This window comes from Bombina bombina, chromosome 2 (assembly GCF_027579735.1).
Source record: "Bombina bombina isolate aBomBom1 chromosome 2, aBomBom1.pri, whole genome shotgun sequence".
NCBI lineage: Eukaryota > Metazoa > Chordata > Amphibia > Anura > Bombinatoridae > Bombina > Bombina bombina.
The window spans coordinates 1403815685-1403833365 of NC_069500.1; the positions used below are offsets into that span (position 1 = coordinate 1403815685).

The 17681-nt window shown below is 38.4% G+C and overlaps 1 protein-coding gene across 1 annotated transcript in view; it reads left to right on the forward strand.

The window, feature by feature from the left end:
* NAGK (N-acetylglucosamine kinase) overlaps nucleotides 1-6516 on the forward strand; it is a 96714-nt gene extending 90198 nt beyond the window's left edge. The window contains exon 10 of the mRNA XM_053704335.1: nucleotides 2957-6516. Within this exon, the coding sequence (XP_053560310.1) occupies nucleotides 2957-3147 (191 nt within the window). The 3' untranslated portion in view covers nucleotides 3148-6516. The remainder of the gene's footprint in view (nucleotides 1-2956) is intronic.
* Nucleotides 6517-17681: the final 11165 nt, after the last annotated feature.

Sequence of the window (17681 nt, forward strand, 5' to 3'; positions counted from 1 at the left end):
TGAGCTCCTGCAATAGTAATATTCTGCCAAACTAATAACGCGGGACATTTCCTTCATTGCCAGAGAACTGGGAGTTCCACCAAGGTGACTTATTGAAGCCACTGATGAGACAATTGATTAGAATTGAAGGAAACATTCCTGCCTGGGGGTGGGCCAATGCTTGAAAGCCCTGAAGATGTTCCAGATTGTTTATTGGTAACCTTGCCTTTCAAGGAGACCCCACACTCAGCATTCACAGAAACCCACAAACATCTCTCCAACCTTGCAGGCTAGCATCTGTGGGGATCATTCCCCACACTGGCCAAAGAAAAGAAGCCCCCTGAACAAGGGATTATCTAGTCTGCCACTATGATAGCGACTTTTCTTGTGAGTTAAAAGGAACCTCTGAGACAGATCACTGTGGGCCGCATTACGCTGATACAGCATCTGCAACTGGAGGGATGAAATTTGAAATCTGGCAAATGGGACTGCATCTGAGGCAGCAATCATGAGACACACAACTTCTCTGAGCTGAGCAACAGATGTAGGAGGAGTGAGTTGAAGTATAGCACAGACCTGTTGCAACTTTAGTCTGCTCTGGTCTGTTAGGGACAGGTGCATAGTCTCTGCATTAATTAGAAACCTCTGAACCTGAGGAACCAAGGAGCTCTTAGGAAGATTAATTTTCCAACCGTGACTGTGAAACACTGCTTGAGTTAGAGATGCAGCAAAATTAAATTATCATCCACGTAGGGAACTACAGAGATTCCTCGAGCCTAATCCACAATCAACAATGGTCATAGAACTTAGTAAATACTTTTGAAGTTGTTGTCAGACCAAATGAAAGCACAGCAAACTGATAATGCTTGTTTAGGAAAGCAAAATCCCAGGAACCTGACATGATGCCTGTGAATATCTAACTTCAAAGAGGAAATTTGTTCAAGCTTTTGAGATCCAAAATAGGTTGGAAAGTACCTTCCTTTTTTTGTACTATAAAGGAATTGGAATTATATCCCTGGCTTATTTATGTAGCTGGAACTGGAGCAAGCCAGGAAGGATGTCGAGGAACTTGAGGCAGGAAGAATCTTTCTTAAAGTGCCATAAAACAGGTTGAGATCTGTGCATATCCTAAAAGGGCTAACAGTTTGCATTAAAAAATTGTTTAAAAATTGTTGGGAAGTATTTTAAAATAATTTTCAAAAATACTTAAAATAGCTGTCTAAAGCACTGTGCTCCGCCACCCTCTTATCAGTGTTTAGACACAGGCATTGTATTTCACCTGAGTTCACAGCTTCTAGGCATGCTCCAGCAGAGAATCCCTAGGCATTTGTGTATTTTACTAAAACAACAATGGATATAGCTACATCCATAAAAGGAATTGTGTGGGGGGATTAAGAGCTGTACAATTCAGAAACTTAAAGGAAAGGGTTAATGGCGAGGCACTGCAGTATAAATTTACAGGTAAAGTAATTAATGTACATATTACTATATTTTGTCTCTATCTCAACTTGTTTTATGTCCCTTTAAGGAGGTTTTGAAAAAATTCAATATCCATGAGAAATTATTTTCAAATCCAAGGATCTTGAATAGACTTGTCCCCTGAAAAAGATTCAGAAACTGGTTTGGAATGGGGGTCCTGGACTTGAAGGGTGGAGTAGACTTTTTGGTCTGCATGCTTTTAGACCAAGAAGAGTTGGGCTTCCAGGAAGTTTTGTGGAAACCTGATCTCTGTGCAGAGGAAGAAGCTTTTTCATTCTTTGATTGCCAAAAGAAACAAAGCATTCTGCATATACAGTATAAGCTGACACCTAGGTTTTTTATCCTGAGGCAAAAATGCTCTTTACCCCCAGGGACTGTGTCAATTATCCAATAGGAGGCTAGTCCTGAACCAGACAAGATTATACCCTTAAAAGGAAGAGATAATAGCCTTCAGCAGATTAAGTATTGAGCTATAAAACTTGCATCCTTTGCATGAAGGAGAAGTTTGAGAACCATTTTCAAAGCATTGTCACAATTAAAGCTGTTTGCATTTCTGAAGCATTTCAGACAATAATGGATCTATCCAAAAGTAGTTTTGTCAGAAATTACTTCTGGAAGATTGTCATGCCAAACCACAGTAGCAGCAGCAACACAGGCAACACTAACAGCATGCCTAAACATAAAACCTGCAAGCTGAAAGAACCGTCTGTGAGAGCATTCAGGCTTTCTATCCAAGGGATCCTTAATAGAGGTGCTATCCTCCCAAGGAATTGTAGTACGCCTGGCAAGAGTGACTATAGCTGCATCCAGTATGGGAATAGTTTTCCATAATTTTATATTTGCAGTAGGAAGAGGGAACATAGTTTTGAACTTTACGGAATAAAAGCAATGCCTGGCTTATGCCATTCCTTAGAAGTTAGATGAAAAATCACTTCACTCCATCTTGCCCCACTTTCTTTTCTGCTTTTCTTTTTTCCTCATCTACTTCACTATATGTATGACTGAGGAGAAGTGGGAGGGATTTAAAGCTCTGGTGTTTTGTGGTGTCTTTTGCCTTCTACTAGTGTTCAGGAGGGGAATACTTTTACACGTAATGACTCATGGACTCTCACCATCATGAAATAAATTAATTTATTAGGTAAGCATAATTTTTCTTTTCAAAGTTAAATTACTGAAACAAAGCCAAAATGAACAATAAACATTTCAAATTGTTTTCAACTACACAATTTATGGAAATTAAATTCTGTAATGTCCTTTTAAGACAAAACTGTATAGTATGATGGAATCTTTGAACACTGAGGTTTTCCTGTGATCACTTCTGGGCACTGTTTAATATATTTGGCCCATTTTATCCTGACCCCTTCTTGCCCCACCCCCGAGCACCCATGCATGTTAATTCTCATGTTAGAAGGAGCCTATTGATTTGTGCCCAACAAATGTCTGCTGGTTTACAGTGATGTGACCCTGAATCCCTTTCTCTTGGTTTCTCTGTGCTTAGGATTCATAGAGGTGCTGGAGAAGATAAGAAGCACCCCGACTGGAGGCAAGCTCACCAGGTTTAGCCTTCTAAAGCTCAAACAGTCATCAGCAGTGGGAGGAGCTAGCCTGGGTGCAAAGCACATTGGACATGATCTACCTCTCAACTATGCAGCCAATGTGGACATCTTCTACACACATTCCTTTACTTAGTCAATCCACTTACAATCACGTATCCATTTTATTTCAATGATTGCTAATTATTAATATGTTTACACCCAAAGAAGCGGGGTCTTCTTTTTATCCTAATCAGGGCTTGAAAAATGTAACCCAAACTTAGGATCCAGCTATGCTTTTTTTATGAACCCAGGAAAATGTTTTGTATACTGATGTATGTAGTATATTGAAATTTAGGAGCCAGGTTAAATTCAAAGAGTCATATATTTGCCATGCTCTGATTTACCCTCTTCATACTGGAATAAAACACTCCTAGCTGGGTGTACTCTTCACAGGGAAATTATATTGCATAACTTATATGTTCTAATTTATTAGTAATCGAGGCTCAGTAATGCAAAATTTACATTGCTAGGTGTGACAAGGGATATTAAGCTGCTGTGCACAGCTACAACAATTGGTTACTGCTCACCATGTTTTTGTTAATTAAGCTTCAATTTCAATACTGGACACCACCATCTTGGTGGACATTCACAGATCACAGCTGTGTTGTGCACTTTGTGGTAATGAGCAGCATGATGCAGAGCAGAAGTATTACATTTTTGCAGGGGGCTGCATTGCTGCATATTATTCGTATGGACTTTTTATATATGTTATAGAACTTTTAAACTGTGTATAAAAACTGCAAACATGTAAAATTCAGCTCTGTATTGTGCGTGCTAGCCTGAATCGCACTATACGGCTGTATAAAAGCCAGCAACGTCACTGATCTGTGACTGCGCACCATTTATGTCACAGTGCAAGAATACGTAAGCTCTAAGATGGTGCTGCCCAGTATTACTATACATCACCAGCCAGCACCTGTACATAAATAACATAACAGCTTTGAAGAAAGCTGCAGGCATAGGAGGAAAAATAATAGCATTCTGAGTAGTACCTGTTATGTTGAAATTGTGTCCAGTAATTTAATGTCCCAGCAAAAGGATTAAACACTCAGATAAAGTCCGACTCTAGCGCTGCAAGCCTGGTTTTTCCTGAGCAGGATACAACCAGATATTGGCTGACGTCTGCTTGTGATTGGCTCTTGCTGAGGAGCTGTAAGGAAGGCTTTATTTGGTGATTAGCCCTTTTGCAGATGTTGAACACCATTATGTAGGATATGTCATACTATAACAAATAAGCAAGTCATTTAGCCCCTTGCATGCAAGAAATGTTTGCAACGCACCATCTCTGGCAACCACAGGGTTAATTATTCCCTTATAGAATAAAAACCTATGTGCAGTGTGGTGTCAGATTGTAACCAACTGTTTACAAGAAATAAATAGACTCCATGCCTGAAGATAATGTATTTTATACTAAGGATACATTTTGTTGTTAAATTTGAAAACACAGTAACTTGAAATCTAAACGTTAACATTAACTGTTGTGAAATCACATAAAACATGTCCTAACTAGGATTGATTCTTTACCTGCACACTAAATTATAGAATACAATTATGTTCCACACTTAACTAATAAAGAAGTTGCTCTATTTGTACGTCTTGTGCAAAACATACACATTTCATTATCTAACTATAACCAGCTTGTCTGACTTATGGAATCCAAAAGTGCCCCTTTATGTCTGTAATATACCCCTTTTTAAAAAAAACAAAGGTTAAAACATTATCACTAGGGGCAATTGGAAACTTACACTCTCTGGGAAATAAATTCCCCATTTATAGCCCCATAAAATGTATATCCTCAAAAACTACCATTCCATATAGTGTACTATTCCTCCCTCACTTAAAGGGACATTATTTTTTAATATATGCATTACAAATGAATCATTGCATTGTGAAATAAAAATAAATGCGTTTAAAGCATTTACACCGTTATTTACAAATTTGCATAAGAAAATATTTTATGGGGAACTACGTTTTAGTGTAATGTCCTTTTAATTTATTATCTCCCACAAGCCCAGTGGATTCAGAAAGGTTTGCTAGAAAACGTAATCTATAAAAACCGTAAGCAAAGTCATCCTCTTCCTTGCCAGTCGCTTTCCCATATATATATATATATAATGTACCCTGTATATTGCTGCATAACATGTTGGCACTTAAAGGGACAGTCTACTCCAGACTTGCATTTTAGCTAATCAGTGCCCTCTCATGGCACATATGATCTAACGCCCTCTAGCTGTTAAAAAACTGTCAAATGCATTGAGATGAGGCAGCCTTAAAGGGACAGTCAAGTATAAATTAAACTTTCATTATTCAGATAGGACTTTTAATTTTAAGTTACTTTCCAATTTACTTTTATCATCAAATTTGCTTTTTTTCTCTTGGTATTCTTAGTTTAAACTAAACCTAGGTAGGCTCATATGCTAATGTCTAAGCCTTTGAGGGCTGCCTCTTATCACATGCTTTTTAAATCTCTTTTCAACACAAAGAGACAGAAAGTACACGTGGGCCATATAGATAACACTGTGTTCAGGCACAGGGGGTTATTTAAGATCTAGCACAACACAATGCTAAATTTAAGACAATAGATAATAAACAGTCACAGTCATGTGATCAGGGGGCTGGAAGAAGGTTCCTAGATACAAGGTAATCACAGAGGTAAAAAGTATATTAATATAACTGTGTTGGTTATGCAAAACTGGGGAATGAGTAATAAAGGGATTATCTATCTTTTAAAACAATAACAATTCTATGGTTGACTGTCCCTTTAAAGGGATACTGAACCCAAATTTTTTCTTTCGTGATTCAGATAAAGCATGCAATTTTAAGCAACTTTCTAATTTACTCCTATTAACAATTTTCTTTGTTCTTTCGCTATCTTTATTTGAAAAAGAAAGTCCAGAACCCTGGACACCACTTGTTTATTGGTGGATGAATGTATCCACCAATCAGCAAGAACAACCCAGGTTGTTCACCAAAAATGGGCCAGCATCTAAACTTACATTCTTGCTTTTCAAATAAAGATACCAAGAGAATGAAGAACATTTGCTTATAGGTATAATTAGAAAGTTGCTTAAAAGCTCTATCTGAATCACAACAGAAAAAAATTGGGTTCAGTGTCCCTTTAAAGGGCTTAAATTAGCATAGGAGTCTACCTATGTTTAGATTTCAACAAAGAATACCAAAAGAACAAAGCACATTTGATGATAAAAGTGAATTGCATGCCCTATCTGAATCATGAAAGTTTAATTTTGATTAGACTGTCCCTTTAACACTATAAAATAAAGAGGTGTAAATATTTGTAAAACTCACAACACGTTCTTGCTGGTGTAGGTAGCTCTGCTGATTGGCAAACAAGAAATACTATTTTTACATAAATATCTAATTTTCTGCCCTTTTTCACGGGTCTTTGGCAGCTGATGGTTTGTATTACCTATGAACTTTTAATAAATTTGCAGTTATAATATAATGGAAATGTCTTGTGCAGTCATTTTATATATAGTAAGGTTGTTGGATTTTAGAAAACGTGTCCTAATGTCCTCCAGTAATATACATAATATATATAGCATAATATGGTCATAATGACAAGTGGGAAAAATAGCAGAGATAGAAACATAAGGGGTGAAGCGGAAGCAAAATGGCTGTGCATCTGAGGCTTCAGTTGGGCATATGCTTGGCATGATGGGTGCTACATTGAGCTCTCATCTGTGACATCACTTTGGAATGGAGCTGGAATTGTGGGAACGGCAGAGGCTGTATATATCTAATATCGAAAACGATTGGGAGTTGAAAACTCCCTTACCTCCAGTAATAGTAGAAATAATAAAATCCAGTTGAGACCCAAACAATTTTTTTCCTTGGAAAGAAAGAGAGAGTAATTAGTTTTAGATACCATATCAGCATTTCATGATTTAAGCCATAAAGCTCTTATGGTAAGGATAGCTAAAGAACATTTTTTTTCATGATATCAAATACTGCATCACAAATCAAATTATTTGCATATTGAAATAAATTTAATAGATTAGAACATTCAGGGTCAGAAGACTACTGCTGAGCTAGACTGGATAACCAGAAAGTAGAAGCAGCAGCTACATCAGCAATAGATATAGCTGGTCTAAGAATATAGCCAGAATGTAAATATGCCCTTCTTAGATAAGATTTAAGTTTTCTATCTAGAGGGTCTGTAAAAGAAGTACTGTCTTCTAGAGGAATATTAGTTTGTTTAGAATAAAATCTAAGGGAGATTGACAATAGTTTTATATACTGAATTCAAACAATTACAGTCATTAGAAGGTTTAGCTCTTCAATCCCTAAAGTGACTAAGACTTCCTTCAAAAGAGAACGAATGTGTTCAATTTTAAATTAAAAGGGAGAAATTATAAGGTTCTGCGTCCAATGAGGGAGCCTCACTGTTAGAGGAATCCTCATTGTTTGAAAATACTTCAGTATTGTGTAGGTCGGTACTAATCAAACAAAATACTGTTGGGTGCAATAAATATAAGCAAGGGGAATAGTAAGTATCTGTCCCTAGGTCATTCATACACATAGTATACATAGTTAAACTCTTAATAGTAAAACTGCCCAACCCATAGCTGTGAGTGTCTATATAAAGATACAAAATATTAAATCAATCTGTAGAGGGAGGCAGAAGATGAATCCCTGTGACTCAATTTACAGAGTCCATGAAAGGTTTCCCGTGAGGCTAAAACATGGTGTCCTGAGGCAGTACTTCCTTCCCTTTATGCCACCAAGTAAGCCTTGTGAATCACTTGTTTTAGCAGCTTTCTGCCCGTTACGAGTCCCAGAGTAGTGAACAAACAAACTAGAAGTTTGTCTGAAATCTTTAGTAGCTTGGAGATAGAATTTCAAAGCCCTGACTACATCAAGATTATGTAAAAGATGCTCCTTAGAGTCAGCAGGATCTGAACACAATGAAGGAACAACAATTTCTAGATTGGTATTTCCCATAGAAACTATCTTAGGAAGAAAATCCTATTTAGTACAAAGTACAGCCTTATGCTTGTGAATAATTAGAAATCAAGAATCATGAAGAGATTGGCAACAGGAAAAGCACTTTCCAAGATAAAAGTAGATATCAGTGAAATACACTGGCTCAAAAGGAGGACCTTGCAACACAGAGAGAACGAATTCAAAATCCAGGGTGGAGAAATACACAACTGGCCTAATTGTAACCAACACCTGGTAAAAAATCTGAACTTCAGGAAGTTAGGCAACTTCCTATGAAAAAACAGATAAATCAGAAATTTGACCTTTTAGGAAACTAGCGGACAAACCCTTGTCAAGTCTATCCTGTAAAAACTGAAGGATTCTAGGAATCCTAAAAGGAATATCAAGAAAACTCTCTGGAAGAACACCACTCAAAATATGCCTTCCAAATCTCGTGATAAATCTTTTGTGTCACAAGCTTTCTGGCCTGCATCAAAGTTTCAATGACTGAATCTGGGAAACTTCTATTTCTTTAAACTAGGCATTCACAACCTCCATGCCATTAAATTTAGAGATTTGAGATGCTGATGGAAAAGAGCACCTTGAGACAACAGGCCTTGTCTCAGAGGAAGAATCCATAGAAGAGGTGAGGACATCTGCACTAGATCCACATACCTTGTCCTGTGGTGCTAGGCTGGAGCAATTATTATTGATGTACACTCCAATTTGATCCGAGTAATGACTCTTGGAAGAAGAGCAAACTAAGGAAAGAGGTATGCTAGATGAAACTCCCATGAACATACCAAGGCGTCTATCATGTGAGCCTTTGGATCTTTTGATCTTGCACAATACCTTGAAAGCTTCAGATTTAAGAGATAGGCCATCAGATCTATATCTTGTAAACCCCATTTGATCAGTAAGAAATTGAAAATATACTAATTAAGAGGCCACTCTCTTGGATGGACTGATTGACTGCTGAGATGATCCACCCCCAAGTTGCTCACACCTGGTATGTGAATTAGATAGCCAGAGAGGAATCAATGTTCTCTAAGGCAGAGTCTGGGGCATTTCCTGCATGGCCAATGGACTGCAAGTACCCCCCTTGATGATTTATGTAGGCCACCGCCGTATTATTGTCTGTTAATGGATAAACTTTTCCTCCTTCAATAGGAGCCAGGGCTGAAGAATCGCTCGAAGTTTCAGAATGTTGATTAGTAACCCCCCTCTAGAGGAAACCAAACCGCCTCCCCAGCCTGAGAGAATGGTGTCCATCAACAAAATAGACCAAGACTGACAAAGGCTGTCCCAAGGGGCAAAGAAAGACTTTGTGTCCTCAAGAAAAAGATTGTCTAACGGAGAAATCCAAAGCAATTTGTTGTTCAAAATGTAGATAATTCTTTGACCACTGAGGTAGCATAACTAATTAAAAGGGGTCATAAGTAAATAGGAGCAAAAGAAACTGAGTTTGAAGCAGCTACCATAAAACCCACCACGCCGCTATGCACTGAGATACTGATGGAAATAAAACTCTTTGTAGGGAGAGATACGCCCTCTGAATATTTATTTTACGAAGTTCCTTCAGTAACTAAATGCATAAGGATTGAGTATATTATGACTCCTATAAATGCTACAGGGATGCGCAATTCCTATCGCCCTACACATGTAGTTTTGAGTGCCGGGCATGTGGTTTTTATTTTACATTTAGCCCTGCTGCGGGCAAACAGATCGCAGCAGGGCTAAAGTTTTTTTTTGTATTTTTTTAAATTATATTAATAGTGACCAGCGGGGGTGACGCTCTCTTATACAGCGCGGCCGTGAGTGAGCAGCGGACATACTTGTCCAATGTGTAGCAGCGTCCTGTGTGCAACCAGCCTCTTCCTGTCAGTGAGAAGTACTGCAAGATCCTGGTGGTCGTGTTTGTGTATGTGTGTGGGTCTGCCCCCTCCCTATCCTCCAAAGCTTTGCCTGTTAGCGGGAGCATGCTGACTTCATGCCAGGCTGGCCAGTGCCCCTCCGGGGATCAGTGCGCTGTGAGACTTCCGACCGATGGCATCTAACAGTGTCCTTTTGCAGATGGGTGCACAAGATAGTTACCTTGGAGACCGAGGATCATTTTGAGGGCTAATCCTGGTAATTTCTTGAGTAACGGGGAAACCGTTCTTGGAATGTAATCGCATGGTTACCGGATCCAGGTCTGGAGAGAAATCAGGCAAGTTGGCGCGTCTGACTGGTGTCCTCTTAATATAGGACAACAATGTAGGAGAAATTAGCTCAATTTATGGTGGACTCTCTCATATCGGGCTTGACTGTGTATTCTCAAACAAGGGGTTTAAAGTGGTTTCAGAAATCGTGATTGTTTTTAAATGTAGGTAATTGTAAATTTAAAACAGGCATACTTTTGTGGAAAAAAGGGTGACAATTTCATTATTTTTTTAAACTGCTGCTGTAATTTTTTATATCCATAGCAGTCTTTCCAGGTCACATATATTTGAATTCCTATCTTTTAAAGTGGTTTTTGTAACTGTAACGCTGCCAGACAGCCAGAAAGTGACAAGTGCTATATTAAAGCATGCCACAAAGGGCCATGTCTCCCGTCACTTTCTGGCTGCCTGGCAGCGTTAGTTACAAAAAAACGCTTTAACCCCTTAACGACCAAGGACGTACGCCACACGTCCTCAAAAAAAATACAGTTAATGACCGAGGACGTGTGGCGTACGTCCTTGGTCTGGAAAGCAGCTGGAAGCGATCCTGCTCGCTTCCAGCTGCTTTCCGGTTATTGCAGTGATGCCTCGATATCGAGGCATCCTGCAATAACCCCCCTTGGCCATCCGATGCAGAGAGAGCCACTCTGTGGCCCTCTCTGCACCGGACATCGGTGGCCGGTATCGTTGGTGGGAGGGAGGAAGTATGGGAGGCGGGTGGGCGGCCATCGATGTGCAGAATGAAGTGGAGGGGGGCGGGATCGGGGGCGGGACATACGGGAGCGCGCACGTGCACAGGTTAATAAAAGTAAAAAAAAAAAACATTAAAAAAATAAAAATAAATCATCTATGGGATCTGGAAGGGGTGGGGGGTTGATCTGGGGGGGGGAAGCTACACTACAGAAAAGGGCAATTAAATAAAAAAAAAAAAACACTTTTTTTTACTAAACTGGGTACTGGCAGACAGCTGCCAGTACCCAAGATAGCGCCCATTAAGGCAGAGGGGGAGGGTTAGAGATCTGTTTGGTGGGGGATCAGTGAGGTTGGGGGCTAAGGGGGGATACTACACAGTAGCATATGCAAATATGCTAAGAAAAAAACCAAAAAACAAACAAATATAGCTTTTATTTTAGTACTGGCAGAGTCTCTGCCAATACTTAAGATGGCGGGGACAATTGTGGGGTGGGGGAGGGAAGAGAGCTGTTTGGGAGGGATCAGGGGGTCTGATGTTTCAGGTGGGAGGCTGAGCTCTACACTAAAGCTAAAATTAACCCTGCAAGCTCCCTACAAGCTACATAATTAACCCCATCACTGCTAGCCATAATACACGTGTGATGCGCAGCGTCATTTGGCGGCCTTCTAATTACCAAAAAGCAACGCCAAAGACATACAGTATATGTCTGCTATTTCTGAACAAAGGGGATCCCAGAGAAGCATTTACAACCATTTGCGCCATAATTGCACAAGCCGTTTGTAAATAATTTCAGTGAGAAACCTAAAGTTTGTAAAAAAGTTTGTGAAATAGGGAACGTTTTTTTTTATTTGATCGCATTTGGCGGTGAAATGGTGGCATGAAATATACCAAAATGGGCCTAGATCAATACTTTGGGTTGTCTACTACACTACACTACAGCTAAAATTAACCCTACAAGCTCCCTACAAGCTACATAATTAACCCCTTCACTGCTGGGCATAATACACGTGTGGAGCGCAGTGGCATTTAGCGGCCTTCTAATTACCAAAAAGCAACACCAAAGCTATATATGTCTGCTATTTCTGAACAAAGGGGATCCCAGAGAAGCATTTACAACCATTTGTGCCATAAATGCACAAGCTGTTTGTAAATGATTTCAGTGAAAAACCTAAAATTGTGAAAAATGTAACGTTTTTTTAATTTGATCGCATTTGGCGGTGAAATGGTGGCATGAAATATACCAAAATTGGCCTAGATCAATACTTGGGGTTGTGTACTACACTAAAGCTAAAATTACCTCTAAAAGCTCCCTACATGCTCCCTAATTAACCCCTTCACTGCTGGGCATAATACACGTGTAGTGCGCAGTGGCATTTAGCAGCCTTCTAATTGCTAAAAAGCAATGCCAAAGCCATATATGTCTGCTATTTCTGAACAAAGGGGATCCCAGAGAAGAATTTACAACCATTTAAGCCATAATTGCAGAAGCTGTTTGTAAATAATTTCAGTGAGAAACCAAAAGTTTGTGAAAAAAATAGTGAAAAAGTAAACGATTTTTTGTATTTAATCGCATTTGGCGGTGAAATGGTGGCATGAAATATACCAAAATGGGCCTAGATGAATACTTTGGGATGTCTACTAAAAAAAAATATATACATGTCAATGGATATTCAGAGATTCCTGAAAGATATTAGTGTTCTAATGTAACTAGAGCTAATTTTGAAAAATAATGGTTTGGAAATAGCAAAGTGCTACTTGTATTTATTGCCCTATAACTTGCAAAAAAAGCAAAGAACATGTAAACATTGGGTATTTCTAAACTCAGGACAAAATTTAGACTACTAAACTATTTAGCATGGGTGTTTTTTGGTGGTTGTAGATGTGTAACAGATTTTGGGGGTCAAAGTTAGAAAAAGTGTAAGAGGAAAATTACAGCTAAACACAAACACCGCAGAAATGTAAAAATAGCCTTGGTCCCAAACGGACAGAAAATGGAAAAGTGCTGTGGTCATTAAGGGGTTAAAAGATAGGAATTCAGAACAGGTTGACATCCTGAGGCGCATAAAAGAACTCCTCTGTGTCACAGTGTCAGATGCCATTGTTCGGACTGGGCGGAAGTCTCACAGGGCACTGCTCCCCGGTGGGCCAGCATTAAAGCGAAACAAATAAAGGGCACTTTCATTCATGAAGTATAAGATACTTCATGTAGAAAGATCCTTTATTTGATTAAATTGATCGCTGTTTTTAACTGCTACAGCAGCCCACGGCTAAAAAATTTTTTGGCTAAAACGTGACGTTTTCACCTCTTAGCTAATAGCCGTGTGGTAAATCCTGCTTGGCGCCCATGGGAGCCGGATTTACTTTCACTTTAAGTCAGCATGTGCTCCTGCTAACGGGCAAAGCTCTGGAGGATAGGGAGGGGGCAGACCCGGCACACATACACGGCCGCCAGGATCTTGCAAGAATACTTCTCACTGACAGTGAGAGGCTGGTTGCGCACAGGGAGCTCTACAGGCCAGGATTACAATTCTAGCTCTGGCGCTTACATTTTTGGATTCTTTACATGCATCGCAATATAACAGGAATTGGTAATCTACTGCACACAGTCTAATTTGTAATGGCAAATAGAGTGCTTTGCTGAAGGGATCAATTCCTGTTATATTGCGATGCATGTAAAGAATCCAGAAATGTAAGCGCCAGAGCTAGAATTGTAACCCTGGCCTGTAGATATTGACAACAGGCATCTGCTTTACTTTCTGCTAACCAACTAGAGAATGACATTTGTTCCTTTATAATGTTCCTTTAATGAATAAAGTTTAGCACTGTAACTTACTAAGTAAACTACATACCCTTACATTAAAGGGACACTGAAGCCAAAAAAACTCTTTCATGATTCAGATAGAGGAGCAATTTTAAGCAATTTTCTAATTTACTCCAATTATCAATTTTTCTTCGTTCTCTTGCTATCTTTATTTGAAAAAGAAGGCATCTAAGCTTTTTTTGGTTCAGTACTCTGGACAGCACCTTTTTTTTGGTGGATGAATGTATCCACCAATCAGCAAGGACAACCCAGGTTGTTCACCAAAAATGGGCCGGCATCTAAACTTACATTCTTGCATTTCAAATAAAGATACCAAGAGAATGAAGAAAATTTGATAACAGGAGTAAATTAGAAAGTTGCTTAAAATGTCATGCTCTATCTGAATCACGAAAGAAAAAAATTGGGTTCAGGGTCCCTTTAATGGTGAGTAAAAATATAATTTTTTGGCCCACTAAATATACATTTAAAAAAATTGCACTTTTTTTTATTTATCCCAATTCATAAGAAAAAGTTTTGGTAAATGTTTTCCCTGGGTGGACCACTTGTGGGGTTGGATCCTCAGATTTGGGTCTTTTCCTGTAATACAATGTTGTATGTTTTTCAAAATACTAATGCATCTGCTTATTGCTATATCTGAGGTTCAGTGCATTGGTTGCTGCCTACGTTGTTATCAATAAAAACCTATTTTAAATACAGTTTTGGTTAAAATTATTTTGCAAATCAGGACAAGTAGATTGTCACGAGGGACAAGTAGATTGGGCTCCTGCTTTAGTTCCTTGGACAAGTAGTTTTTTTTTTTTTTTTTTTTTTTTTAAATTCACACCCCTGCACTACCCTTATAGCAGGATATAATGCGCATTTGGGTACATTGATACTCCAAGCATGGTCTTGAAGGAAGACAGAAGCTTGTAAATATGAGCATTAGTGACAGGGAATAAGCTTGTATGTCGTCGAGATCAAGAGCAACTGAAATGCCCTAAATTCTGTATCCAACACAGAGTGGCAAACTGGCAGTGTTTTGTAGATATACAAACCTTAGGAACTGAAAGTGATCCTTGTGTATAGGAATGAGCAGATATGCATCTTTGAGGTCTTTAGTAGCCATAAACTGACCCTTTTGGATTAATGGTAAAATAGTGAGGAATGTTTCCATTATACAAGTGGGAACCCTGACAAACATGAATAAGAATGTTGAATCTAGGACAGGATTGTAAATCCCTTTGACCAATGAACAGATTGGGGTAAAACCCTTGACCCTGATATAAAACAGGTACTGGGATTAATTATTCCCATATCCTCTAAATCCTTTTATAAAGGCTACTGCCTTTAAAGGAATTTTGGCAACATGAGATAGGACCTCTGGTCAATATGTAGGACTTTGCTTCAAAACGAACAAAACTCTTGATCTCTTGGAAGGACAAAACTAATCAGTCTGGATATACTAACTATTTTTCCTGATGAATCCTAAAATATTTAAGTTTATACAAAGCTTATAAATCTGTACATGACATCAGTATGTAGTATACATGTATATATACTTAAGCCTACACACATATTTAGCCTGTCATATGGCCTTACTGACTAGAGAAACACCACATATAGACTAACATGATTCATGTTCAGTATCTGCATGATAAACATATGTGCATACATATAAATTACTCATACAATGGGATCTCTAAAGGATCTCCACTGGTAATGAAGTTATTCATGATCAATGTTCAGTATATGCATGATAAACAAATGTACATACATATAAATTACTCATACAATGGGTATGAGAGATAACAATAGATCTCTAAAGGATCTCCACTGGTAATGAAAGTATTCATGATCAATGTTCAGTATCTGCATGATAGAACCTTTGTTCATAGATATAGCACACATAACATAGGTATAAACAAGATAAATGAGAAGTTTTAAAAGACTTTTTACGTTTACCGGAAGGAGGAATAACAGACATAGCCTTCCTAATAGATTTAGAAACAAAATCTCTTATGTTAACAGGAACACCTTGAGTATTAGATGTTGATGGAACAGCAACAGGTAATGGAACATTACTAAAGGAAATATTATCTGCATTAGCAATTTTATCATGACATTCATCACAAACAACAGCCGGAGGAATAGTTACCACAAGTTTACAACAAATGCACTTAACTTTGGTAGATCCAGCATCAGGCAGCGAATTTCCAGAAGTAGCTTCTGATCCAGGGTCAATCTGAGACATCTTGCAATATGTAATAGAAAAAACAACATATAAAGCAAAATTGATCAAATTCCTTAAATGACAGTTTCAGGAATGGGAAAAAATGCCAATGAACAAGCTTCTAGCAACCAGAAGCAAATAAACAATGAGACTTAAATAATGTGGAGACAATAATGACACCCATATTTTTTAGCGCCAAAAAAGACGCCCACATTATTTGGCGCCACATCCGGCGACGCCGACATCTTTGGTGCAAAAACAACAAAAAAATGACGCACATACAAACAACTTCCGGTGACAATTATGACACCGGAAATGACTAAGAAAATTTTTTGCGCCAAAAAAGTCCGCGCCAAGAATGATGCAATAAAATGAAGCATTTTCAGCCCCCGCGAGCCTAACAGCCCACAGGGAAAAAGTCAAATTTTAAGGTAAGAAAAATTTATTATTCAAATGCATTATCCCAAATAATGAAACTGACTGTCTGAAATAAGGAATATTGAACATCCTGAATCAAGGCAAATAAATGTTTGAATACATATATTTAGAACTTTATATAAAAGTGCCCAACCATAGCTTAGAGTGTCACAGAAAATAAGACTTACTTACCCCAGGACACTCATCTACATGTAGTAGAAAGCCAAACCAGTACTGAAACGAGAATCAGTAGAGGTAATGGTATATATAAGAGTATATCGTCGATCTGAAAAGGGAGGTAAGAGATGAATCTCTACGACCGATAACAGAGAACCTATGAAATAGACCCCGTAGAAGGAGATCATTGCATTCAAATAGGCAATACTCTCCTCACATCCCTCTGACATTCACTGCACGCTGAGAGGAAAACCGGGCTCCAGCCTGCTGCGGAGCGCATATCAACGTAGAATCTAGCACAAACTTACTTCACCACCTCCATGGGAGGCAAAGTTTGTAAAACTGATTTGTGGGTGTGGTGAGGGGTGTATTTATAGGCATTTTGAGGTTTGGGAAACTTTGCCCCTCCTGGTAGGAATGTATATCCCATACGTCACTAGCTCATGGACTCTTGCTAATTACATGAAAGAAATATATATATATATATATATATATATATATATATATATATATATATATATATAGTTCTTTTGGTAGAATGCAAAAATGCATAGGGATTATCTCCTGGAGCATGCCTAGAAGCTGTGAACTAGCTGTGAAATACAATGCCTGTGTATAAACACTGATAAGGGGAGTGGAGTTGGCTTCTCCAGGCAGCTTAGCTATGTAATTCATTTGCTTATTTTTGAAAATTATTTTAAATACTTGCCAGCAATTTTTAAACTATTTTTTTTATGCAAACTATTTTTAATTAATCAGCCCTTTTAGGATATGCATAGATCTCAACCTGTTGTATGTACCTTTAAATAAGAGTATAAAACTCAATAATAATAGCCACAAAATGTGCTGAAATAGCCTTCCTAGTTATTCTTATACTGAGGGGTAAAGGGAGTAGGTCCTGAGCAACATAGACTGTACATAATTCCTGAGTAGAAGGAAAAGCATGTGGCTGAATTACATGCACAATTTGGTGTAAATAACTTTCATAGAGTGTATTGACCTGTCATAGTGGAACAAGCTTGTAAAACACGTGATGTATGTACATAGAGGGTTATCAGTAAATGATTCCTCCAATGTGTTAATATTAATATTAGTGGGCACTTATTCCTTTATTTCCATAGTTTATAATGGCATGGAGTATAAACACCAGACATACACAATTAATTTC